A 27358-nucleotide genomic window follows, 5' to 3' on the forward strand; every position below is an offset into this window, starting at 1 on the left:
CCAAAGTCACCCAATTGGCTTTCATGTCTAAGGCAGGACTAGAACTCACCTTAACAAGTATCTCGTTTAATGACAAAAATGTTGGGCTCAGTTGTGGTCATAAATTGAAGAATAAATGCAGTTTTGGCCCAGACTGAGGCGCCTTTTATCAAACTTTGTTGTGGCTGTTCCTCAGGGTTTTCCCTTCTGCCCCTTACAGTTTGGTTCAAGATTCCCTCATGGACTGTCTCTTAAAACTCCTGCCCAGCATCCATACCTCCTCGACTTACAACCGTTCAGTTAGTGACCGTTCGAAAATCCAACTGCATTTTTAAAAAAGTGACATACAACCATGTTTCACACTTACGACCGTTGCAGCCACCTCATGCTCACATGACTTACATTTGGATGCTGACAACCGACTCGCATTTACGACGGTCGCCGTGTCCCCCGAGGTCACGTGATCCCTTTCTGACAAGCAAAGTCAACGGGGGAACCAGATTCACTTAACAACCATGTGACTCGCTTAACAACAGCACCGATTCCCTTAATCCCTGTGGCAAGAACTGAGGCCAAAGTCGCCTCACAAATGTCTCACTTAGCCACATAAATGTTGGCCTCCATTACGGTCCTAAGCCGAGGACTACCTGTATTCACACAGGGAAGGGATGCTTAGGGTCCCAGCCTTATTAGAAATCCCCGGGACACGGGTTCAAGACAGGTTCCAGAGACACGTCTGGAAGGCAGCCCCCTCTCACTCGGCCGTCCATAAGACGGACACGGCCATCTTGTCTGGACCAAAACACAATAGGAGGGGGGAATTATTAGCCACCATTATGGCGCCGCATTGAATTTTGATACCGTACCACATAAAAGCGTTTTATCGATTTAATTGATTTTTAAACCTAACCCCACTGCCAGGGAAATGGCACAGCCTTAAAGTACGTGGGGGGAAAAAAAGCAAACAAATAAAGTAATCAAGATTTTTTTCTCTCCAGTATTCCAAAGCTCGGAGGTAAAAAAACAAAAAACCCTGAAAAACGGAAATTCGGTCCAATATTTCTGTTCCTAGGAAAAGCTCATATTTGGACTGGAATCTATAAAAAGGGCCACGTTTTATCTACTAATTTTTTGAGGTTTTCTTGTGTGTGTGTGTGTGTGTGTGTGTGTGTGTGTGTGTGTGTTTTCAGAGGGTGAACAAAATGTGGGCCTGTTTTTATGATATACAGGTAGACCACAGTTGAGGCCAACATTTCCGTTGCTAAATGAGACAGTTGTTAAGTGAGTCTTGCCTCATTTACTATCTGGCCACAGTCGTAAAGTGGATCACTGCAGTTGTTATGTCAGTAACACAGTTGTTAAGTGAATCTGGCTTTCCCCATTGTTTTTGCTGATCAGAAGTTTGCAAAAGGGGATCGCATGACCCCGGGACACGGCAACCGTCAAAAATATGAGTCAGTTTCCAAGCGTCTGAATGCTGAGCACGTGACCAACGGTTGTAAGTGTGAAAAAAGTCACTTTTTTCAGTGCCGCTGTCACTTTGAACGGCCACTAAACAAATCGTTGTAAGTTTAGGACTGCCTGCACATATAAGAACATTATTTTGTGTTGTTTCAGTCCGTTTATTCTGCCAGAGAGAACGGTTGGCCAGCCTCCCAAAAGAGAAGATGAATGAAGAAAAGCCGGGGTGAATAAAAAACAAATTCCCCCAAAACATGATTGGCGGTTTCAACGGAGCACTCCTCCCACCCCCCCAAACTGCTTTAGAGAAGAAATGATGGCTTAATCTATGGTAGCTTTGCAAGCAGAACTTAAGACCTGCAAAAACTGTCATGTGCTGTAAAAACTTCAATTTTTGCTGCATTTTCTCACAATGGAAATTGTACAATCTTCATCCTCCTTACTAATCTTTCTTTCTTTTTTTCTTTCTTTCTCCTTCCTTCCTTCTTCCTTCCTTTCTTCTTTCTTCCTTCCTCTTTCTTTCTTTCTTTTTCCCTCCCTTACTCCCTTCTTCCTTCCTTCCTTTCTTCCTTTCTTCTTCCTTCCTTCCTCCCTACCTCTTTCTTTCTTCCTTCTTCTCTTCCTCCCTCTCCCTTCCTACTTCCTCCCTTTCTTTCTTTCTTTCTTTCTTTCTTTCTTTCTTTCTTTCTTTCTTTCTTTCTTTCTTTTTCTTTTCCCTTCCTTCCTTCCTCCCTCCTTCCCTCTTCTTTCCTTCCTTCTTCCCTCCCTTCTTCCTCTCTCCCTCCCGTCTTCTTTCTTTCTTTCTTTCTTTCTTTCTTTCTTTCTTTCTTTCTTTCTTTCTTTCTTTCTTTCTTCTCTCTTCCTACTTCCTCCCTTCCTTCCTTTCTCTTTCTTTCTTTCTTTCTTTCTTTCTTTCTTTCTTTCTTTCTTTCACCTTTCTTTCTTTCTTCCTTTCTTTTTCCTTTCTTCTTCCTTCCTTGCTCCCTCCCTTCTTTCCTTCTTTCCTCCCCCCCCTCCCCCCCTCCCTCCCTCCCCCTCCTCTCTCTTTCTTTTTTTCTTTCTTTCTTTAGCATCTGCTTCCAGCCTGGGTGTTATTATGCGGGTGCATCAAGCACGACAATAGATATTAGAACAGCATCTTTTCTAAGTCCCCTGCTGGGTAAATATGCCCCCAGATTCTCCGAGGGTGGGTGGGGGGCTGGCACTAGAAAGATGCCCCCCGCTGTCAGCCCTGGTGGCAGCGGAGCCTTGCAATTAAGTCCCCAAAGCAACGACTCCTGAATGGGGTCAGGATGGCTTCTGCCTCTCCCCCAACTTTGCCCAGGCCAAGTGTTTTCAAATTTCTCCTATTTTTTTCCCATCTGGCTTCCAGATATGTGTTGGCACGGCTGATGCAGAATGCATCGATTTTGCTATTTTTCTCGTTGCATAAACGTAGCTTCCTTTAGCCATAAAGACTCTAAAGTAATAGCCTCGTGCAAACCAAGCTAGGGGTTAACCACATTCACAAGACACTTAATCCGCTGTTTTTGGGGGGTGGGTGGGTGGGTTGCACCATATGTCAATTAATCAAATAAGATGAGAGTGCTGGCTGTGTTAAGCCACCATCTCTCACCCTCACCCTACAATCGGGGTTAGGGCTAGCCAAGCTTAGTGATCGCAGCCAGCCGCCTTTGCTTGACCTGGGTTAACTCTGCTGTGTGAATGAGTCAGAGAGGGTCAAACTCGTCCCATTACCCGAGTGGCTCATTGGGTCAGGAGGGAAGCTGGATATAAATCCATTAACTTCCAAATATGTATTAGATACACAGCTTTGCACCTGGAGCTCAGTCTATAGCAGAGGGAAGATCGTTAGAACTTAATAACAATGAGTGCAAGAATACATTTAACAGCATCAAGTTTCCACATCTGCCTATCTCAGGTCCTTGGGAAGGAAGGGCTGGAAAGGTGGATAAAAATCCCAAATCCAGTCTGAGCATTTGGCTGACTATATGATGAAGGAGGAGGAGGAAGGAGGAGGAGGAGGAGAAGAAGAAGGAGGAGGAGGAAGAGGAGGAGGAGGGAGGAGGAGGAAGGAGGAAGGAGAAGAAGAAGAGGAGGAGGAGAAGAGGAAGAGGAGGAGGAGGAGGAGGAGAAGAAGAAGAAGAAGAAGAAGAAGAGGAGGAGGAGGAGGAGGAGGAGGAGGAGAAGGAGGAGAGAAGGAGGAGGAAGAAGGAGAAGAAGGAAGAAGAAGAAGAGGAGGAGGAGAAGGAGAAGAGGAGGAGGAGAAGAAGAAGAAGAGGAGGAGGAGAAGGAGAAGAAGAAGAAGAGGAGGAGTAGGACGAGGAGGAAGGAGAAGGAGAAGAAGGAGAAGGAGAAGGAGAAGGAGAAGAAGAAGGAGAAGGAGAAGAGGAGGGGGAGGAGAAGAAGAAGAAGAGGAGGAGGAGGAAGAAGGAGAAGAAGAAGAAGAGGAGGAGGAGGAAGAAGGAGAAGAAGAAGAAGAGGAGGAGGAGGACGAGGAGGAAGGAGAAGGAGAAGAAGGAGGAGGAAGGAGAAGAGGAGGAGAAGAAGGAGAAGGAGAAGGAGAAGAAGAAGGAGAAGGAGAAGGAGAAGAGGAGGGGGAGGAGAAGAAGAAGAAGAGGAGGAGGAGGAAGAAGGAGAAGAAGAAGAAGAGGAGGAGGAGGACGAGGAGGAAGGAGAAGGAGAAGAAGGAGGAGGAAGGAGAAGAAGAAGAAGGAGAAGGAGAAGAAGAAGAAGGAGAAGGAGAAGGAGGAGAAGGAGGAGAAGGAGAAGGAGGAGGAGGGAGGAGGAAGGAGAAAAAAAGGAGGAGGAGGAGAAGGAGGAGGAGGAGGAAGAAGAAGAAGAAGAAGAAGAAGAAGGAGAAGGAGAAGGAGAAGGAGAAGGAGAGGAAGAGGAGGAGGGGGAGGGAAGGGGCAGGAAAAAGGAGAAGAATGATTAATGCTGATAAGGGCATCCAGAGCACAGGAGAGTCTATCTGAATAGTTAAAAGCGCCTTCATTCTAATTGTTGAAAATCAAAAAGCTTGGCTGGAGACTGCAGAGCTTCCAAGTTGAGAAACAAATCTGAATTTTCCAGTACATCTAAGTAGTTTGAAGTAACACGCCAAACCTTTGCAAGCGAGTTCCAGAATGATCCGTGAGCAATGACTCCACAGCAATGGATCTTTAGCTAATGGCTTCTCACCCAAGACTCGATGTTACAAATCTGTAAAGTGGGTACAGGATGTGCTGTTTTGACTACCTCTGTTCAATTCTGCTGGTTGCTTTGACATCTAGAAGAGCGAGTTCTCGTGTAGGGACCACAATTGGGGCCTGTCACTAAGCCAAACAGTCACTAAACGAAACCTCGGCTATGCTTCTGAGCTTCCCTCAGAGTTCCTTCACTTTTCAGACTTGCGAAGGTCGTAAATGTGAGGATTGATCACAAAGTTGCTTCTTCATCACCGTCATATCTGTGAACGGTCAATAAGCGAGGCGGTCTGTAAGAGAGGATGGCCCGTAAGATTACTGAATGGTCTTAATTACTAGTTCCTCTAAATTAGAGGTCTTCAAACTTGGCCCTTTTAGGACTTGTGGACTTCAACTCCCAGAATTCCTCAGTCAGCCATTTTGATGAAACCGCGGGCTTAGATCCAGACCAGGGGTCTTCAAACTTGGCCCTTTTAGGACTTGTAGACTTCAATTCCCAGAATTGCTCAGCCAGGCACGCTGGCTGAGGAATTCTGGAAGTTGAAGTCCACAAGTCATAAAAGGGCCAAGGCTGAAGACCCCTGATCTAAACAATATAGGCGGTCCTCGACTTACGACAACAACTGAGCCCAGAATTTTATGTTGCTAAGCGAGATAGTTGTTCAGTGAGGTTGGTCCATTTTTACGACCTTTCTTGCTGCGGTTGTTAAGTGAATCCCTGTAGTTCTTAAGTTAGTAAGACGGTTTGTGAAGTGAATCTGACTTCCCCCTCGACTCACAATGCTTCGTTTAGCGACCAAAGTTACAGCGCCGCTGTACCAAGGGACCGATGACCATTTTTTCACACTTACGACCGTCCCGTGATCAAAACCGAGACGCTCGGCAACTGACTCATATTGATGGTGGGTGCAGCGTGCCGTGGGGGGGGCAGGTGTGTGTCACGCGATCTCCTTTTGCGACCTCCTGATCAGCAAAGGCGACGGGGGAAGGCAGATTCACTTAACGACCGTGTGACTAACTTACGAACTGCTGGGGTCCTCTTCTCAAACTGCGGTGAGGAAGGTCGTCAAATGGGGCAAATCTCACTTAACGACCGTCTCTGGCTTAGCAACAGAGAATTGCGGTCGTAAAGGTGAGGACTAGCTGTATTTCCACCCTGTCTTGAGATAGGGAGATTTTGCTTGCAAAACTGGCCTGCAGCCCAGGCTGGGTCCTGTTGCTTCTTGCCAATAATTCCATTTTGGTCCTCTTAATGGCCTCCGTGTAATTAATCCTGCCCTCTTTCCCAGAGACACCCCCCCAGTTTGATTTTCCAGGCAAAAGACTCACCTCCAAAAGGCCTTGAAGCCCCCCCCCCCCAGCCCCGTCTCGGTTGCGTCCTTCCTTTGGAGAAAGCCAGAGGCGGGGTGGGTTTACTCTTTTAATTGCACCCTTCGTTTCTGGAGGGTGTTTGAACAGAATCAGGGAAGAATTGGAAGGGACCTTGGACCTGTAACATTTCAGACATATGTTGAACTGCGCCCTTGTTCTGAAATCTTCCCAAACACAGAATATCAGAATCGTGGAACAGTTGGGAGGGGCCTCGGAGGTCTTCTAGTCCAACCCTTTACTCTGGCAGGAAACCCTGTAACCTGTCCGACAAATGTCGAACTGCACCCTTGATCTGAAATCTTCCCAGACAAACCCCAGAATAACAGAATATCAGAATCAGGGAAGACTTGGGAGGGGCCCCGGAGGTCTTCTAGTCCAACCCTGTACTCCGGCAGGAAACTTCTATCTATTCTACACCATTTATTCTCTGTTTCCTCAGCTCAAGGCTGGCTGCGATGAGGGATGGGGAGGGGTCTGGGGGTGGGAGAGGGTGTTAGGCTCCAGCACATTGATTGCTTTGGCGGGCCAGGAAAAAGATCTTCCCACTTGGGAGAAAAGGCTGGGGAGCTGGGAGGAAGAAGGGGAGGGTCACGAAACGCCTTGAGTGTTTCTTCAAGAAGTCGTGGAGAGCAAAAACACACCTTTCCTTTTTTCCTTCTTTCTTTCTCTTTCTCCCTTCCCTCTCTTTCTTTCCCTTCCTTCTCGCTTTCTCTCCATGATCTCCCCCTCTTCTCTATTCTTCCTTCTTCCCCTTCCTCTTTCTTTTCCTTTTCTTCTTTCCTCTTTCTTTCCCTTTCTCCTTTCCCTCTTTTTTTCCCTCCTCGTTTTCTCTCCATGATCTCCCCCTCCCTCTATTCTTCTTTCTTCCTCTCTCTCTTTTCCTTCTTTCCTTTTTTTCCCTCTCTCCCTTCCTTTTCTTTCTTTTCTCTCCTTCTCCCTTTCTCTCCATGATCTTCCCCTCTCTCTATTCTTCCTTCTTCCCCTTTCTCTTTCTTTTCCTTTTCTTCTTCTCTTTCTTTCCCTTTCTCCTTTCCCTTTCTTTTTCCTCCTTCTCGTTTTCTCTCCATGATCCCCCCTTTTTCTATTCTTCTTTCTTCCCCTCTTTTTTTCCTTCTCTTTCTTTCCCTCTCTCCCTTCCCTCTCTTTCTTTTCCTTCCTTCTCGTTTTCTCTCCATGATCTCCCCCTCCTTCTTCTTTCTTCCTCTCTTTCTTTTCCTTCTTTCCTTCTTTCTTTCCCTCTCTCCCTTCCTTTTCTTTCTTTTCCTTCCTTCTCGCTTTCTCTCCATGATCTCCCCCTCCCTCCCTCCTTCTTTCTTCCTCTCTCTCTTTCTTTTCCTTCTTTCCTTTTTTCTTTTCCTCCCTCCCTCCCTTCCTTCCTCACGTGTGATCCCCTTTTGTCACCTTGAGACAAGCAAAGACAATGAGGGAGCTGCGTTCACTTCACAAACCCTGTTCCTAATTTAACAACAATTTCAGAATCAGAATCAGAATAGAGCTGGAAGGGACCTTGGAGGTCATCTAGTCCGGGGGTAAGCAAACTTGGCTCTTTTATGACTGGTGGACTTCAACTCCCAGAATTCCTGAGCCAGCCATGCTGAGGGGAAAGGGAGAGGTTTCCAAGCTGAGCCAGGCTGGCTCAGGAATTCTGGGAGTTGAAGTCCACAAGTCACGAAGGGGTCAAAGTTTCCCTCATGCTGGCTCAGGAATTCTGGGAGTTGAAGTCCACGAGTCACGAAGGGGCCAAAGTTTTCCTCATGCTGGCTCAGGAATTCTGGGAGTTGAAGTCCACGAGTCATAAAAGAGCCAAAGTTTCTCTCATGCTGGCTCAGGAATTCTGGGAGTTGAAGTCCACCAGTCATAAAAAAGCCAAAGTTTCCCTCATGCTGGCTCAGGAATTCTGGGAGTTGAAGTCCACGAGTCATAAAAGAGCCAAAGTTTCTCTCATGCTGGCTCAGGAATTCTGGGAGTTGAAGTCCACCAGTCATAAAAGAGCCAAAGTTTCCCTCATGCTGGCTCAGGAATTCTGGGAGTTGAAGTCCACCAGTCATAAAAGAGCCAAAGTTTCCCTCATGCTGGCTCAGGAATTCTGGGAGTTGAAATCCACGAGTCATAAAAGAGCCAAAGTTTCCCTCATGCTGGCTCAGGAATTCTGGGAGTTGAAATCCACGAGTCATAAAAGAGCCAAAGTTTCCCTCATGCTGGCTCAGGAATTCTGGGAGTTGAAGTCCACCAGTCATAAAAGAGCCAAGGTTGCCTACTCCTGACCTAGACCCTTTCAACAAGTGGCTGTCCATTCTCTTCTTAAAAAGGAGAAGGAGGAAGAGGAGGAAGAGGAGAGACTCAAATCTTTTGGCCTTGCTCGGAAGATTTCCTCGCTGTGGAAATCTTACTAACAATAGCTTGTGGACACACACTCTGCTTCATCCCCCAGAGGCCAGCATTATGGAACTGATCTCTATTATTGATGAGCTGCCGAAAGAATGCTGCCCTGGCTGAATGGATGGGCAGGCCCATCAGCGCTAAATATCTTAATGCACCAAGGATGGGGGACTTGCCTGATTGCACGGGCCGAAAAAAGCCAACGCAATCTTAGGCTGCATTAACAGAGGGATGGAATTTAAGATCAGGCGAAGTTCTTGTACCGCCTTGCAAAGCCTTAGTAAGGCCCGGCTTGGAATACGGCATCCACCTTTGGTCAGTCCAATATAAAAAAGATGCTGAAACTCTGGAAAGAGTGCAGAGAAGGGCAACAACGATGATTAGGGAGGCTGGAGGCTAAAAAACATGAAGAACGGTTGCAGGACTTGGGTAGGCCTAGCTCACGGGTAGGCCACCTTAGCTCTTTTATGACTGGTGGACTTCAACTCCCAGAATTCCTGAGCTAGCCACGCTGAGGGAAAAAGGGAGACGTTTCCCAGCTGAGCCATGCTGGCTCAGGAATTCTGGGAGTTGAAGTCCACGAGTCATGAAGGGGCCAAAGTTTCCCTCATGCTGGCTCAGGAATTCTGGGAGTTGAAGTCCACCAGTCATCAAGGGAGCCATAGTTCCCCCATGCTGGCTCAGGAATTCTGGGACTTGAAGTCCACGAGTTATAAAAGAGCCAAGGTGGCCTACCCCTGGCCTAGCTTAATAAAGAGAAGGACGAGGGGGGACATGATAGCAGTGTGTCAATATTTGAGGGGCTCCTACAAAGAAGAGGGGGGTCAAGCTATTCTCAAAGGATCTGAGGGCAGGATAAGAAACAACGGATGGGAACTGACCAAGGAGAGAAGGAACCTGGAATAAAGGAGAAATTTCCTTACAGTGAGAACATTTAAGCAACGGAACTACTTGCCTCCAGAAGTTATGGGTGCTCCAACATTGGAAGCTTTTAAGAAAAGATTGGACAACAATTTGTCTGAAATAGGGTTTCCTGCCTGAGCAAGGGGTTAGACTAGATGACCTCCAAGGTCCCTTCCAACTTTGATTCTATTCTATTCTATTCCATTCTATTCCATATTCTATTCTGTTCTATTCTATTCTATTCTATTCTACTCTGTTCTGTTCTGTTCTATTCTATTCTATTCTATTCCATATTCTATTCTATTCTATTTGTTCTCTTCTCTTCTCCTCTGCTCTCCTCTCCTATTCTATTCTTCCCTCCCTCCTTTCCCCTCCCTCCTTCCCTCCCTTCCTCCCTTCTTTCCTTTTTTTCCTTCCTTTTCTTCCTTCCCTCCCTCCCTTCCCCTCTCCCTTCCTTCCTTCCTTTCTCCCTCCCTCCCTTTTTATTCCCTCCCTTCCTCCCTCCCTCTCCTTCCTTCCTTCCTTCCTTCCTTCCTTCCTTCCTTCCTTCCTTCCTTCCTTCCTTCCTTCCTTCCTTTTTCCTTCCTATCTTCATCCCTCCCTCTGTTCTTCTTTCCCTCTCTCCCTCCCTCCCAAAATGAAATGACGAATGATGAAGGTCCAGGAAACTTATTTCCCTGAAGGCTGCAATCTGCTTCTGGGATACTTCTGGCACGGCCACAATTTGAAACACACACACACACACACAGAGGCTGGCTGTGCTTGGGAAGACATCTGCTGGATAAGCAGCTTCTCCATCAAAGAAGTCAGCAAAGCAATTTGTGCCGAAAGGGGAAAACTCCTCCGTAATCAGTCTGGGCTTTTCTGCTGAGCTGGCTGGTGAGCTGATGCGCTGGCCCGTTTTGGCCCAGACTCCAGGTGAGGGCTGGGAAGGAAGGAACAGGCTTGGCCAAGGAGGAAAAAGGGCTAAGCCTAACTGGTTGGGGAAAAGGTGGATGAAGTAGCTGGGTTGTGCTTGATTTCATCCCGGTGAGCTTTGCAATCCATTATCCAGACCTGTGCTGCTCAACCTTGGTGACTTCAAAATGGGTGGACTTCAACTCCCAGCATTCCCCAGCCAGCATGGCGGTTAGGAACCTTTATCCATTTTAAGGTGGGTGGACTTGAACTCCCAGAATTCCTTCCTTCCTTCCTTCCTTCCTTCTATCAGTTTCCTCCCTCCCTCCATCCCTCCTTTGCCTTTCCTTCTTTTTTCTCCTTCCTTCCTTCCTTCCTTCCTTCCTTCCTTCCTTCCTTCCTCCCTCCCTCATCTTTCCTTCTTTTTTCTACTTCCTTCCTTCCGTCACTTTCCTTCCTCCCTTCCTTCCTTCCCTCCCTCCCCCCCTCTCTCCCTGAGGTGAACTCCACCCATCTTAAAGTTGCCATGGTTGAGAAACAGTGATCAGAACTGCTTCAGATAATGGACAGTGTTAAGGATGAACTAACCAGGTTATTAGCCTGTTTCTGAATTTAGAATAGAATAGAATAACGGAAGGGACCTTGGAGGTCTTCTAGTCCAGCCCCCTGCTCAAGCAGGAGAACTATACCGTCTCAGACAGGTGAATATCCAGTCTCTTCTTAAAAATCTCCAGTGATGGAGCGCCCACGATTTCTGGAGGCAAACTGTTCCACTGGTTGATTGTCCTCACTGCCAGGAAGTTTCTCCTCAATGCAGATTGCTTCTCTCTTTGATCGGTATCCACCCATTGTTTCTCGTCCTTCCCTCCCGTGCTTTGGAGAATAATTTGACCCCCCCCCCTTCTTTGTGTCAGCCCCTCAAATACTGGAACGCTGCTATCATGTCTCCCCTATTTCTTCTTTTCTTTAGACTAGCCAAACTCAAGTCCCGCAGCCATTCTTCGTATGTTTTGGTCTCCAGGCCTTGGATTCTCTTGGTTGGTCTTCTCTGAACTTTTTCCAAACTCTCAACATCTTTTTTGAGATAAGGTGACCAAAATTGGCTGCAGTATCCCAGGTGTGGCCTTACTAGGATTTTATAAAGCGGTACTAATACTTTGCGTGATCTTGATTCTATGCCTCTGTTTATACAACCCAGGATTGTATATTTCACACCCTTATTAACATTTCAGCACTGTCGGTCTTACCCACCTCCTTCAAAATCGACATCCCAATTTGAGAATAAAAGTCCCGGTTTTGGCACGGAAAATTTCCACCCCTGGTCAGTGAAAATGTATATATATATATATATGTAGGTCTTTGATTATTCGGGTTTTCTCCCGCGTAAAATTGGATGTGTCTTGGCGACGTTTCGACGAAGTCCCATTCGTCATCTTCAGGCTGGTGCTTTCGGCTTCGTGCTTCGAGGAGCAATGTGTGGTCTTCGTGCTTCTTGAAGCACAAAGCTGAAAGCACCAGCCTGAAGATGACGAATGGGACTTCGTCGAAACGTCGCCAAGACACTTCCAATTTTACGCGGGAGAAAACCCGAATAATCAAAGACCTACATACAAATACCCGTGAAAACCTCAGAAAACATATATATGTATATGTGTGTGTATGTATATATATATATATTTAATTGTTTTACCTCCTGGTGCTCATTTTTATCTTTTGAATATATATATATATATATATATATATATATATATATATATATATATATATATATATATATATATATATAGTTCCCCCAGCAATAATCAGCATTTTTTTTTTCGCCTACAGCTAATCCTCACAATCAGGAGCGCAATTTCCACCGCTAAGCCAAGCAGCAGTTAAATGACCTGCAACTAGATTTTATAACCTGTGTCGCTACCATTCTTCAGCAAATCGCCACAGGTCCTTAAGTGAATCCCGTGGTCGTTAACGCGAATCCGGCTCGCCCCCCCCTTTGCTAGTTGGGAAAGGTCCCAAACGGTGGTTACACAACCTCGTCATTCTATAACCCTCGTAAATGCATGCCGGTTGCCAAGTGCCTGGATTATGATCGTGTGCCTGTGGGTGGGAATGCGAGGACCAGCTGTAAGTGTGAGGACTGGTCATAAGTGTGAGGACATGTCGTAAGTGCGAGGACCACCCCAAATCGCTTTTTCCCCGAGCGCCATTGCAATTTCGAACAGTTGTGAAACGAACGATTGTAAGTTGAGGACTACCCATATCTCTGTTTGAAAAGATAACCAGCGTATCGTCTGTCTCGGAGATACGGCAAGGACAGGAAAGGACGCGAGAATCTCAGGAGGATTTCACGGTGTTTATTAAAGGATGTGGGGGTTCACCCTGGCAAGCTATTGGGGTGGTGGTGGTCAGGCTAAGAGCAGGGAAGGCAGAGAAGGGAGAACTCTTGGGGAGAGGGGGTGCCCGATGCCCGTGGTGCCAGCTGGCGTCCCAAGTCGTATTTGAAGCCCTGAAGCCACAGATGGGGAAGGCAGCTCCCCGTTCGCTTTCTCTCTTGTTCCCACCCGAAGGGGTCAGGGTAGTTTTCCGAAGGGACCAGAGGCTGGAAGACAGAGGTGTGGGGAAAGAGAAACAGGCACCTGGGCGAGAAAGAGAGAGAGAGAGAGAGAGAGAGAGGGAGGGAGGGAAAGAGAGAGAGGGAGGGAGGGAAAGAGAGAGAGAGAGAGAGAGAGGGAGGGAAAGAAAGAGAGAGAGAGATAGAGAGAGAGAAAGTGAGAGAGAGAGATGAAATCAGATTCAGGAATAGATGAAAAATAGACATTTTAAAATTGACAAATTTGCAGAAGATTTTTTTTTCCTCAGGGAGATGGGGAATTTTGCTACTACCCTAGCTGCAAAAGAAAGAAAGAGGGAGAGAGAGAGAGAGAGAGAGAGAATATTGATGCACAACAAACCCCATTACAAAATCTGCTGGCTCACACAACCCATTAAGCCTACACCTGGGTTCTTGCGGTTGTGGGAAAGCTGCAGAGATGACCTCTGGAACGCCCAAGAGTCTTCTGGTTAGGATTTGCCTCATGCCTGTTGCCCTCTTGCTGGTTCACACAACTCAGCTTTCCCCACAACTGCCAGAACCTGGATGTACATTAGTGGGCTGTGTGAACTGGTAGACCCACAGATTTGACCCCCATATCACTAAAACAGAAGACATTTGGGGGGACTCTTGGGGACTCCAGAGATCATCTGTACAGCTTTCCCAGCTGCAAGAACCTAGGCGCAGGGTTAGTGGGTTGTGTGAACTGGCAGATTGGACCCACAAATCTCCCAGTTCACACAATCCACTAAACGTACACTCAGGTTCGTGCAGTTGTGGGAAAGCTGACCTCTGGAGTCCCCGAGAGTCTTCTGTTTTGGATTTGCCTCATGCCTGTTGCCCTCCTGCTGGTTCACACAACTCACAAAATCTGCCGGTTCACACAACCCCCTAACTAACCCTACACTCAGGTTCTGGCGCAGAAGGAGCCGCGCAGATGGACTCTGGAGTCTGTCAGAGTTTTCTGTTTTGCATTCGCCCCGTGGCTGTTGCCCTCCTGCTGGTTAATGTGACCCACAAATCCGCTGAGTCACACAACACACCAACCCTACACCTAGGTTCTTGCAGCTGGGAAAGCTGCACAGATGATCTCTGGAGTCCCCAAGAGGCCTCCCCCCTCAAAGTGTCTTCTGTTTTAGATTTGCCTCAGGCTTCGTTGCCCTCCTGCTGGTTCACACAACCCACCAATCGCCTGCTTCACACCACCCACTGACCCTACACCCAAGTGCTCGCACAAAAGAGCTGCACAGATGACCTCTGGAGTGCCCAGCAGTCCCCTGTTTGGGATTCTCCCCTCCTGCCTGTTGCTGTTGCCCTCCTGCCTTCTGTGAGGCGATTTGCCCATTGCCCCATGTTTTTCTGAGCAAAACCAACAGACCAAGGTTCAAAATGGTGGTGCTTTTCCTTCCAGGGGAGGGAAGGGAGAACTGCAATTCCCAGCATTCCGAGCTGTGCCGCTCGGAATGCTGGGAGTTGAAGTCCACAATCATCCTAAGAGGCTTAAACCAGTGGTTCCTAACCTGGGTGATATTGCCCCCCAGGGGGCGATTTCATTTTTCAGGGGGGCGGTGGAACAAAAATGGGCAACGTGGGAGCAAAGGAACAAAAAGGGGGCGATAAGGGGGTGATGGAGCGAGAAGTTTTGGGGACACTTTTGAGACTTTTTCGTACAGTGAATCGCTGTATATCTTGTCGTACAAAAACATCAGATCGCTCACTATTGGTGGATTGAATTGTGTTTTCAAATGTTCCTCCAGCTAGCTTCAGGACAGAACGCCGTACATATGTGAATACGCATCGCTTATCTTCATGCGCGTTGCGCAGCAGCCTCTACCCTTTTGATATTTCTTTGTGCGTCTTAAATTTCACTTCTAATACAATCCTTAAATGTTCCTGTTTTTCTTTTCGGGCATTTCACTTTCTTGCCACGGAATTTTGTTTTCAGTGATCATAACATTTCAGTGTCTTGAATAAATAAGATAATCATGAAATACATGGATCACGAGGTTTGGGAATAAAGTGACAGGTGGCACCAATATTTTTCACACAGTTGAGATATGGGGGAAAGAGACTGGAAATACATTATTTGCATCGATATGTCCTGATGACAATTTTAAAAAAAAACAAAAAAAAGGGTTTGCATAAATTGAAGAATTATTTCCTAGGTTGTGACTGAGAGGTTTTGTTGGGGGAGGGGGGGGCGATGACAACTTCCTCATTGGCTCGAGGGGGCAATTCGTTCAAAAAGGTTAAGAACCACTGGCTTAAGCCAGCGGGCCTTCTAGAGTTGGTGCAGCCTCTAAGTCTCCTTTTTTGCCGATTCTCGCCTACTTTTTTTCATCGCTGCCCACTCCACGATTACGTCTCTTACCTCGTCCCTCAGCCCAGGCACCCCAAAACCAGCTCCTTGGCCAGTTGCCAAGTCTGAGCAACACCGCTTTTGACACTCACATTCAGGTGCTGGGCAGCCCGTGCCCAGAGGGGGTAGTGGTGCTTGGGGGGGGGGTCTCACTGGGGCAGTGGAGAGGAGGGCTTCTGTGTCCCGGGGGGGATTCCTTTGCTCCCGTAATATTCCACCACCTGTCTGGGGACTTCAGCCAGGACGGTCTTGGCGAGAGCATTGGGGGGGGCCTGGGAGGAAAAGAAAGAAGAGTGGGGAGGGAGGGAGGGAGGGAGGGAGGAAGGAAGAGAGTAGAAAAAAGGAAGGAAAGGTAAAGAAGGAAGGAAGGAAGGAAGGAAGGAAGGAAGGGAGTAGAAAAAAGGAAGGAGGTAAAGAGGGAAGGAAGGAAGCAAGGAAGGAAGGAAGGGAGGGAGTAGAAAAAAGGAAGGAAAGGTAAAGGAGGGAGGGAGGAAGGAAGGAAAGTGACAGAAGGAAGGAAGGGAGGGAGGGAGGAACGAAGGAGGGAATGGAGTAGAAAAAAGGAAGGAAAGGTAAAGGAGGGAGGGAGGGAGGAAGGAAGGAAGGAAAGTGACAGAAGAAAAGGAAGGAAGGAAGGAAGGAAGGAAGGAGACAAGGTGAAGGAAGGGAGTGAGGGACCGAGGAAGGAAATAGAAAAAAGGAAGGAAAGATATAGGCGGGTGGGAGGAAGGAAGGAAGGAAAAAAAGAAGGAGGAGGGTGGTAGAAGGAAGGAAGGGAGGGAGGAGGGCAGGAAGAAGACAAAAGGAAGGAATGGAGGAAAGTGACAGAGAGAAGGAAGGAAGCAAGCAAGCCAGGAAACAAGGAGACAAGGTGAAGGAAAGGAGCGAGGGAACGAGGAAGGAAGTAGAAAAAAGGAAGGAAAGATAAGGGAGGGAGGGGGGAAAGAAGAAGGGCGGTAGAAGGAAGGAATGGGAGGAAGGTGACAGAGAGAAGGAAGGAGAACGGTGAAAGAAGGGAAGGAGAAAAGAAGGAAGTAGAAAAAGGGAGGATGGAAGGATGGAAGGAAGAAGAAAAGAAGAAGGAGGGTGGTAGAAGGGAGGGAGGGAGGTGGGAAGGAAGAAGAAGAAAAAGAAGAAGAAGAAGAAGAAGAAGAAGAAGAAGAAGAAGAAGAAGAAGAGGAAGAGGAAGAGGAAGAAAAAGAAGAAGAGGAAGAAGAAGAAGAAGAAGAAGAAGAAGAAGAAGAAGAAGAAGAAGAAGAAGAAGAAGAAGAAGAAGAAGAAGAAGAAGAAGAAGAAAGGAAGGATGGAGGGAGGGGACAGAGAGAAGGAAGGAAGGAAGGACAAACGGAGAAAGAAGGCCTGTGTAGGCAGACATTCAAGGCCCAAAGCAGCCCTTGAGCCCCTCCTGAGGGCCGGGGCCTTACACCACCACCCCAAAGCAGAGCCTGGCATCCCCCCCCCTCACCTTCTTGAACTCCCGGACAGGCACAAACTGCACGATGTCCCGGACGGCCCTGCCCTCCTCCGTCTCCAGCATCCCTCGGTCCCCGTTCAGCTCCCGCATGTCGGAGAAGTCGGCGTTCCCGATGCCCACAATGATGATGGAGAGCGGCAGGCGGGAGGCCCGCACCACGGCGTCGCAGGCCTCGGGCATGTCGCTCACCACCCCGTCGGTCAGGATGAGCAGCACCCGGTACTTCTGCAAAAGAGGCCGGGGTCTCTCAAAGGCCACGAGGGGGACACGAGGCAGGATCCCCCCCTTGGCCCTTGGGCTGGGGTGTGGGGGGTCTTAGGTGTCCCCCCCCTCCCGTACCGTGGGCCTGCCACTTTTCTCCTCCTCGGCTGCCGGCCCGGCCACCTTGCTGATGATGGGCGCCACGTTGGTGGGGCCGTACAGCTCGATCTGGGGCAGGCAGCGCTTGTAAGCCTCGATCACGCCCAGAATCTCTGCCAGGGAAGGAAAGAAACCTAGATTGCAAACCGGGTTTGTTTCCCTGGGCTGCGTAGGTGTGTGCGCGTGTGGCTAACGTGTATATTTTATTTTTGTCACGTTTAGGCAGGGCATATTGGAGGGGGTTACCCTTTGATAGCCGTGTGAAAGAAAATCTCATTTTAATGTAGGCTGATTAGCGTACGTTTAAAGTGATAATAAAGTTATTCTTTCTTTCTTTCTTTCTTTCTTTCTTTCTTTCTTTCTTTCTTTCACCCTTCCTCCCTCCATATTTCCTCTTTTAAAAATTCTCCTTTTCTTTTCCCCCAAATTCCTTCCTTCCTTCCTTTCATCCGTCCTCTCTCCATCCCTCCCTTCTTAATATTTCCTCTTTTTAAAATTCTCCTTTTCCTTCCTTCCTTCCTTCCTTCCTTCCTTCCTTCCTTCCTTCCTTCCTTTCTTCCTTCCTTCCTTCTTTCCTCCCTTAATATTTCCTCTTTTTTAAAATTCTCTTTTTCCTTCCTTCTGTCCTTCCTTCCTCCCACCCTCCTTTAATATTTCCTTTTTAAAATTTTCCTTCCTTCTGTCCTTCCTCCCTCCCTCCCTCCCTTAATATTTCCTCTTTTTAAAATTCTCCTTTTCCTTCCTTCCTCCCTCCTTTCCTTCCTTCTTTCCTTCCTCCCTCCCTTCCTTCCTTTTTTCCTCCCTCCCTTCCTGCCTCCCTCCCTCCCTTCTTTCCTCCCTTCCTTCCTTCCTCCCTCCCTTCTTTCCTTCTTTCCTCCCTCCCTTCCTTCCTTCCTCCCTCCCTCCCTCCCTTCCTTCTTTCCTCCCTTCCTCTCTTCTTTCCTACACCCTCCCTTCCTTCCTTCTTTCTTCCTTCCTTCTTTCTTTCTTCCCTCCCTCCCTCCCTCCCTCCCTCCCTTCCTTCCTTCCTTCCTTCCTTCCTTCCTTCCTTCCTTCCTTCCTTCTTTCTTTCCTTCCACCTAACTCCATCAAGTGACTCTATTATTGCCTAGGTTTTCAATCCCCCCAATTTTCTTTTTTTTAAAAAAAAAGCAGCAGCAATTCCACTGAAAATCACAATTCTTCCTTACTTTCACATTCGGGGTTCTTCGGATCAAAGTTGATGGCGAAATCGTGAGACACCTGTCCGAAGAAACAAAACAAAACCAAAAAAAGCAAACCAACAAACAGGAACGAGGATTCGCACCCCGAGCACAAAAGGGGGACGATTCGGTTTAACCGGATCTCAGGATTCGTACCTCGAAATCCGGAGGGATTCTCGCTCCGAAGCCAAAGGCCGGGAACCGTTTATCGCTGGAAGACAGAAACGCTGTTTTAGTTCTCCACCCGGACAGGTGGCAGGTGGGGGATTCTGGGAGTCGTAGTTTCGACATTCCAGGCGCACCCCCTATCCTGTACCTGTCGTAGTCCTGGCAGATTTCGCCCACGGACGACAGCGTTTTCAGGTATTCGTTCGGCTCTCGGGGGCTGATGAAATGGAGCGAATGTTCACTTCTGGGGTCCCCGTTGGAGGCTGTGAAGTCAATGGCTACCTGGGCAAGGGAGAGAGAGAGAGGGAGCCAAGCGGTGTAGCCTAGTGGTTAGAGCATCGGATTCGTACCTGGAATTTTCCGATTCTCATTTCCGGGCGCAAAGCTCTCCGAGCGAATTTCGAACGTTTGCTGGGAATCTGAAAGGAGAAGCTGGAGGAATCTTGGCTTATTGTTATGAATGGTTATGAAGGTTAAGCCGGAGCGACAACAGGCAAAAAAGCTAACACAATCCTGGGTTGTGTAAACCGAGGCACAGAATCAAGATCACGCGAAGTATTAGTGCCGCTTTATAAAGCCTTTAAAAATCCCGTGTCCAGTTTTGGTCATCCCGTTACAAAAAAAATATGTTTTTGAGACTTTGGAAAAAAAGTGCAGAGAAGAGCAACTAAGATGATTAAAGGCCTGGAGACTAAAACATAGGAAGAACGGCTGTGGGATTTGGATATGGATAGATTTAGACCAGTGGTTCTCAACCTTTTTAATGCCGCGACCCCCAACTGATCGTAAGTCAAGGACTACTCAACCAGTCGTAAGTCGAGGACTACTCAACTGGTGCAGCACCGTTGGCAGAATGGGACTTTTGGCGGGCTCAGCAGGGCAGAGACAGCCTGGACAATTCCTATTGGCTTTTGAAAGCCAATAGAATTAGACTTTATTCAAGAGAGTCTATTCTATTGGCTTTCAAAAGCCAATAGAATAAAAGGGAGGAGCACAGCTAAGGAAAAGGGGGAAAAAATGGCGGACTGCGTTGTTTGACGACCCCCGTGAAATGGTCGTTCGACCCCAAATGGGGTCCCGACCCACAGGTTGAGAACCACTGATTTAGAGAAAAGACGGACTTAGGGAGGACATGATAGCTGGATTCCAGTATTTGGGGGGGGGGGGCTGCCACAAAGAGGAGGGGGGGTCAACCTATTCTCCAAAGCATCAGAGGGCAGAACAAGAAACAATGGTTGGAAATTAATCAAGGAGAGAAGCAACCTGGAATCAAGGAGAAACTTCCTAACAGTGAGGACAATTAACCAGTGGAACAGCTGGCCACCAGAAAGTGTGGGTGCTTCATTACTGGAGATTTTTAAGAAAAGAGTGGACAACTACCTATCTGAAATGGGCATGGGGTTGGACTAGAAGACCTCCAAGGTCCCTTCCAGTTCTATTCTGATTTATTTATTGATTGATTGACTGATTGATTGATTGATAGGTTGGGGCCAAACAGATCCAGATCTAAGGGAACTACTTGAAGTTTTCTCCAGATCTGGACAAATGTACCAAAGAAAACCTAATACTAAATCAGGGATCTTCAAACTTGGCTCTTTTATGACTTGTGGACTTCAACTCCCAGAATTCCTCAGCCAGCATGCCTGGCTGAGGAATTCTGGGAGTTGAAGTCCACAAGCAGGGGTCTTCCAGCTTGGCCCTTTTATGACTTGTGGACCTGAACGTCCAGAATTCCTCAGTCGGCCATTTTGATGAAACTGAGGGCTTAGATCCAGACCAGGGGTCTTCCAACTTGGCCCGTTTATGACTTGAGGGCCTCAACTCCCAGAATCCCTCAGCCAGCATGCCTGGCTGAGGAATTCTGGGAGTTGAAGTCCACAAGTCATAAAAGGACCAAGTTGGAAGACCCCTGTACTAAAAGCCTACGTTGAATAGGAAAGAGTTCTGAAGCCACACCTATATTTGGAGGAATTAATACAGGCAGTCCTCAGTTAGTGACTGCCTTGGACAGCGACTGTTAGCAGTCACAATGGTGAGGAAAAATTTTTGCAACCGATCCTCGCAGTTTAGGACCTTTGCCGGCCTGCAAAGCCAAAGAAAGCTGAAGGAAAAAACACAGCCATGGTTTCACTTCCGGACCACTTCACTTAACAAGTTGCCAAGTTGTGGTCACTAAAGGAGGACCACCTCTATTGCGAACGTTCTTTAAAAATCACTCCTTGTCATCTTAAACATCCTTTTTTTTTCTTTCAGTAAAGGCAGTCCTCAACTTACGACAGTTCATTCAGTGACCGTCCAAAGTGACAAACTCACTGAAAAAAGTGACTTGCGACCGTTTTTCACACTTAACGACAGTCACAGCATCCCCCTCCCCACGGTCACGTGATCAAAATTTGGACATTGTCAACTGATTCGTAATTATGTCGGTTGCAATGTCCTGGGGGGGTCACGTGATCCCCCCCTTTGCGACTGGGGGAAGCCAGATCCACTTAACGACCGTGTGACTCGCTTAACAATCACTTAGCAGTGATTCACTTAACAAGTGTAGCAGGAAAGGTCGTAAAAGGGGGTCAAAATGCCTGCATTACGATTTAAAGTGAGACAGTGAAACAATACAGGCAGGTAATCAATCGATATATAAAATAATAGGACAATCAACAGCCTGCTCTTAATTCTTAATTCTAAAACTTACTGTGAAGGAGATTTGCAAACCACCCATGATGTAATCCAGGAAGGTGTGGACTTTCTCCATCTGCAGAGAGACAATGATGATTAGTCTAAGGGCTGCGACGGTCAGCCATCATCAGAATCTTTGCTTTCTTCGTCTTCGGATCAATATATTAATACCGACACCCCAGGTTACAAGGCTCACCTTGCACTGAGTGAGGACAATATATCCAGAATTTTTGTAGTTTTTCTTCTTTTCTTGATACTTGTGGTTAATACATTCCCATTTCACCTGCCAAGGGGGGGGAAAAAAGGAAATTAGGTTATAATCCATATTTTTGCCTTCTGCTGTTCTGGATTATTATTATTATTTTCAACTAACTCCAGCATTAAAACACTTTTTAAAATTTAGGGTGTTTTTTTTTTTTTGTAAAATATATAAATTCCTAAAGGTCGATTCCCCCCCCCAATATAAATTACTGACGATATGCAGATAGTCCTCAACATATTAAACAAACTTAGTATGGGAAAAAATGCTTTATGACTTGTCCTCCCACTTACGACCATCCAGATCCCTTGATCGTGATGTGGGCACTTAGCAACTGATTCATGTTTATTTGTTTATGTTTTTATAAAGTTTTATTATTTTTTTTAAACAGAATTCAGCAGTAACCATTCAACAAAAATGTGTTGTCTGAGCATCTTATTCACTAATGCAAATTAAATTCTTAATCCCGAAATCTTTTCTCTAACCATGGATAAAATAGGTCCCAAGTTTGAAAATATTCTGTTTTTTTTTCTTTTTCTTTCAACCTTAAAGTAAGCCTGTCCGTTTCTGCCCAGTCTAGTATTTTTTTTTAATTATTTCTTCTTCTGGTGGTGTTTCTTCGTTCTTCCCATATGGTGCAAATATAATTTTTGCTGCTTGTTATCGTGTGTAAAATCAAGTATTTTGCTTATCAAGTTTTTCTGGCATTATGCCTAGTAAAAAAAAATAATCGGGTTTATAGTCTAGGTGTTTCTCTAACATTTTTTCTAACCAAAGTGTGAATTTTTGTCCAATATCTCCTTGCTTTGACACATGTCCACCACAAATGACAATAAGTACCTGGCTTATGCTTACATTTCCAACATTTCTCTGACATATTTTTAAACATTTTTGCTAATCTTGTTGGTGGCAAGTACCATCTATAGAACATTTTGCATAAGTTTTATATAATTGACTCAATTATCAATTAACCAGTGGAACAACCTGCCTCCAAAAGAGACTGGACAGCCATTTGTCCGAAATGGTAAAGGGTTTCCTGCCTAAGCAGGGGGTTGGACTAGATGACCTCCAAGGTCCCTTCCAACTCTATTATTCTTATTATCATGTTTATGATCAATTGCATCGTCCTGCAGTCACATGCTTGCAAATTGTGACTTTTTTTTTTTTTTTGCTGTTTTCTGGCCAAAACCAGCAAAAAAAAATGTCCACTGGGGGGAAGCTGGATTCGTTTAACGAACATGTGATTCGTTTAACGACCACATGTTTTGCTTAATGACCATTGTGATTCACTTTACGGTAAAAATGGTAGTAAAATCAAGTCCCGTCACATCCAGATTTACAATCTCACCAAACTATGGGAGAGATTCCAGTCCCAAGTATGTGGTCACAGGCTCCCTGAATCTATTTTATCCTCATCCCAAGGGTGGTGAAAACTCAGCCAGCAAATTCATGGTCCTTCCATCATTTTAATTCTTTCAGATTTCTGGTGTTTTGTTTTTTCCTTCTGAGGTTGGCCAAGTGGAAATACTCTGAAGTTTGAAATTCCCTGACAGTGGGGACAATTAACCAGTGGAACAGCCTGCCTCCAGAAGCGGTGAATGCTCCAACACTGGAAGTTTTTAAGAAGAGACTGGACAGCCATTTGTCCGAAATGGTATAGGGTTTCCTTCCTGAGCAGGGGGTTGGACTAGATGACCTCCAAGGTTCCTTCCGGGTCTGTTATTCTTTTTCTTCCTTCCTTCCTCCCTCCCTTCTCCAACACTGGAAGTTTTTAAGAAGAGACTGGACAGCCATTTGTCTGGAATGGTGTAGAGTTTCTGCCTGAGCAGGGGGTTGGAATTGATGACCTCTAAGGTCCCTTCCAACTTTATTATTATTATTATTATTAGTCAAAACTAGCACAGCGCTGAACCAGCTGGCGTTGCTAAAGTGTCTCCTTTCACAAGTGCCAAACTCCCAGAGTGAGTTTTCCATCTTAAAAAAAAAAAAACAGCAGGCTTTTACTTTTTTTAATGAACGAAGTGGATAAGCAGATAAAGGCTGGATCTTTTTTTGTTTTGTTTTTTTTAAATTAAATGAAGGAAAACGCCCGGCTGCAACACTAAAAGTCAGCATTAAAATTTACAGCAGAGTCTGATTTGCTAAATTCCACTTTCTAGTTATTTCAGTTAAGGTCTATTAAGGCTAAGGTGAAGGGGGGCTTCACTCCAGGCCCAGAATTCTCCCACCCCTCATATTGGGCCTTGTTGGGAACGCTGGGAACTGAAATCCAGGCAAGGACACAAGTGGACCTGCCCACCTCTCTCTCCTTTTTCTTTCTTTCTTTCTTTCTTTCTTTCTTTCTTTCTTTCTTTCTTTCTTTCTTTCTTTCTTTCTTTCTTTCTTTCCTTTCTTCTTCCTTCCTTCCTTCCTTTCTTTCCTTCCTTTCTCCCTCCTTCTCTTCCTCTCTCCTTCCTTCCTTATTTCCTTCCCTCCCTTTTACCTTTGATCCATTGCCCCTTCCCTCCTTCCCTCCCTCCCGGCCGCCCTCCCTCCCTCTCTTCTTTCCTTCCCTCCATCCTTCCTTCTCTCTCTTTCTCCTTCTCTTTTTCTCCCCCGCTCCCTCCATCTCCTTCTCCATCACCTCGTCTCCAGAAGACGCCTTCAGCATCTCTTGAAAGCTTGTGTTGAATTCCCCAATGTAATCGTGCTTCCCGCTGGAGTCGTGATCGTAAACCAGACACTGGAAAAGAAAGCAGGCAAAGTGACAGAGCCAGAAATACGGAGGAGAATTGCTTTTTTTTTTTTAATAATAATTTTTTATTTTTCCAAACTCTCCCCCATACATATCCCGTAATACTTATCAGATATTAACATACATTCCCTCCACGCTCACCTACAGATACTTTTAACAAAATGAAATAAATACATACACATAACTTTGGTGTTGCTCGCCCATTTCCCCTTTCACCGTATCCATACTCCCTTCTTCTTTACCTTCTTTCTCCCTTTCTTCTCTTCCCTACTTCCCTCTTCTTCCTCTCCTCTCCTTCACCACTCTCCTCCCCTTTCCTCTTCCTCCAGCCTTCCTACTTCCTTCTCCCCTCCTTTACTCTTTTCTCTCTCCTCTCCTTTCTTCATCCCTCTTCAGATACAATTCAGGGGTAATGTCCGAGCAACTAATACGGAGGAGAACTGCTGTGCCCTGCTTCCTTCCGGAAAAAATAAACTGCCTTCAAATCCTATTAAAAGGCAGGCAGACCCTGATTCACCTGGGGTTTTTTTTTCCCCCGCCAGGACCAGAGAAATAAAACAGTTGGAAAATTGGTTCTGCTACTCCATCGCTTGGTAGGTTTCCTAATTGTTCGCTGTAATTTGAGATTATTTCCAGATCTAAAGCAGTGTTTCTTCAACTTGCCAAGGTTAAGCCGGGTGGACTTCAACTCCCAGAATTCCCCAGCCAGCTGGGAGTTGAAGTCCACCCGGCTTAAACGTGCCCAGTTTAAGAAACACGGATTTAAATCCTTTCATACTGATGTCTAGAACTAAATAGATTTTTTTTCCCCACAACGGTGAGGCCAAGACATTTGAAATGGATATTCTGCGCTCAATTCATCCCCCCTCCCTCAATTTTCTTTTTCTTTCTATCTTTCTTTCTTTCTTTCTTTCTTTCTTTCTTTCTTTCTTTCTTTCTTTCTTTCTTTCTTTCTTTCTTTCTTTCTTTCTTTCTTTCTTTCTTTCTTTCTTTTTTAATACAGCTCGGAAGAAGCTTACCCGTATAGGCCTGTCGGGGTCACAACTGCACAGCGATTGCAAAGAAATTCGGAATGGCTGCCACCGAGGGTTCAGGTTGTTCTTCACCACCTGGGGCACAAAACGATGGGAGAGAGATTTTCAAAAAAAGGTTCACCCCAAGAAATTGTCATATTTTTTTACCCCTAAACTGTGTGTGTATGTATGTGTGTGTTTGTGTGTGCATGCGTGTCTGCTTGTCTGTCTATCTGTCTGTCTGTCTGTCTGTCTGTCTGTCTATCTATCTATCTATCTATCTATCTATCTATCTATCTATCTATCTATCTAATGTCTATCTATATCTATCTTTCTGTCTGTCTGCCTATCTATCTGCTGTCTATTTATTATCTATCTATCTATCTATCTATCTATCTATCTATCTATCTATCTATCTAATGTCTATCTATATCTATCTATCTATATCTATTATCTATCTGTATATCTATCTATATCTATCTATCTATGTCTATTTATTATCTATCTGTCTGTCTGTCTATCTATATCTATCTATCTATCTATCTATCTATCTATCTATCTATCTCATCTATCTATCTATCTCATCTATCTATCTATCTATCTATCTATCTATCTATCTATAATAATAATAATAATAGTAAAGTTGGAAGGGACCTTGGAGGTCATCTAGTCCAACCCCTTGCTCGGGCAGGAAACCCTACACCATTTCGGACAAGTGGCTGTCCGATCTCTTCTTAAAAACTTCCAGTGTTGGAGCATTTACTGCTTCTGGAGGCAGGCTGTTCCACTGATTAATTGTTCTCACTGTCAGGAAGTTTCTCCTTAGTTCTAGGTTGCTTCTCTCTTTGAGTTCTATCTCTATGTCTGTCTATTTATCTGTCTATCTGTCTGTCTATCTATCTATCTATCTATCTATCTATCTATCTATCTATCTATCTATCTATCTATCTATCTAATGTCTATCTATATCTATTATCTATCTGTCTGTCTGTCTATCTATATCTATCTATCTATGTAATCTATCTATATCTATCTATCTATGTCTATTTATTATCTATCTATCTGTCTGTCTATCTATATCTATCTATCTATGTCTATCTGTCTATCTATCTGTCTATCTATCTGTCTATCTCTCTCTGTCTGTCTATCTATCTGTCTATCTATCTATCTATCTATCTATCTATCTATCTATCTATCTATCTATCTTCTATCTATATGTATATATATAATTTATCTATCATCTCTCTCTCCATCTATTTATTGATATTACCTCAAGATCACTCTGGGTGGCTTACAATCATAAAAGGTGAAAAATAATATAAAACTAAGTTTATTTTATTTAATTTAATTTCTTAATTACATTTCTTCGCTGGCCATCTCGTTTCGAAACGATGCCGGGCGTCTTGCAGCCCTAAAAGCCTTGAAATCATAAAAGACGAGTAATTCTAAAACCTTAACAGGATTGACCGTATCCCTTCGGATAGCCGGTTAACCGATCAGCCGGCTCAGAGGCTTGCAAAGCGTCTCCTGGCTGCTACTTCAGCTTCCTTCCAGCCCATTTTAATTGGTTATATCTCCATTGCCCCCCCCTTTTTTAAACCCCCCCTCCCATCAAACTTTCCAGAGGGGATCCATAATATCCTCACCTCTGTTCTCCAGACCAAATTGTCCGACTCGCCAGAGCCCATCTTATATATTTCCAGGAAAGGATCGGATTTGCTAAAGAAATCCTGCAGAGAACAGGTTAAAAAAAGAGAGAGAGAGAGAGAGTAATTTTTTTTCACGAAACGCCCAGGAGCCGATCACAACAATCCAGATTTGGTATCACACCAGCTGTTCTCCCACGGAGGTCCTTCAAGGTCCTCCAACACACCCTTGCCCCCCCCCCTTTCCAGGTAGTCCTCGACTTACGACAATTGAGCCCAATACTTCTGCCGCAAAGCGAGACCCTTGCTAAGTCAGCTTTGCCCCGTTTCATGACCTTGCTTGCCACCGTTGTGAAACACAGCCGTTGGTCCCCTAATCACGCAGTTGTTAAGAGAGTCTGGCTTCCCCATAGACTTTGCCTGCGCCCAGGACCGTCATAAATACGTGCCAGTTGCCAAGTGTGGCAGCTTCAAACGGTCACTAAACGAATCGTTTTAAGTCGAGTTCTACCTGTACTTCTGCTGGGTTCCTCAGCCTAGAGATAAACCTTAAAGTCTTCCACAGCTAGCCTGCTCTTCAAGAATACAGGCAGTCCTCGAATTACAGTGATTCGTTTAGTGACCGTTCAAATTTACAGCGGCACTGAAAAATGGGACTTGGGGCCGTTTTCCAGACTTACGAACTTTACAGCATTCCCC

General features: G+C 45.8%; 1 protein-coding gene across 2 annotated transcripts in view; it reads right to left on the reverse strand.

Annotated features, from left to right (window-relative positions):
• Positions 1-12516: 12516 nt before the first annotated feature.
• Positions 12517-27358, reverse strand: part of CPNE6 (copine 6) — a 33343-nt gene continuing 18501 nt past the window's right edge. The window contains exons 6-17 of one of the 2 annotated variants that reach the window (XM_039338082.1): positions 26660-26743; positions 25020-25109; positions 23890-23988; positions 21204-21290; positions 21024-21083; positions 18480-18613; positions 18320-18374; positions 18152-18203; positions 16941-17074; positions 16593-16826; positions 15220-15399; positions 12517-12777 (exon numbers count right to left, since the gene is read on the reverse strand). In XM_039338082.1, the coding sequence (XP_039194016.1) occupies positions 15277-15399; positions 16593-16826; positions 16941-17074; positions 18152-18203; positions 18320-18374; positions 18480-18613; positions 21024-21083; positions 21204-21290; positions 23890-23988; positions 25020-25109; positions 26660-26743 (1152 nt within the window). In that variant the 3' untranslated portion in view covers positions 12517-12777; positions 15220-15276. Of the gene's footprint in view, positions 12815-15219; positions 15400-16592; positions 16827-16940; positions 17075-18151; positions 18204-18319; positions 18375-18479; positions 18614-21023; positions 21084-21203; positions 21291-23889; positions 23989-25019; positions 25110-26659; positions 26744-27358 lie in introns of both variants that reach the window. The other variant, XM_039338081.1, reaches the window with a different exon arrangement.

This window comes from Crotalus tigris, unplaced genomic scaffold (assembly GCF_016545835.1).
Source record: "Crotalus tigris isolate CLP2741 ecotype Arizona unplaced genomic scaffold, ASM1654583v1 scf7180000017690.20705106771:4171800, whole genome shotgun sequence".
Taxonomy (NCBI): Eukaryota; Metazoa; Chordata; class Lepidosauria; order Squamata; family Viperidae; genus Crotalus; species Crotalus tigris.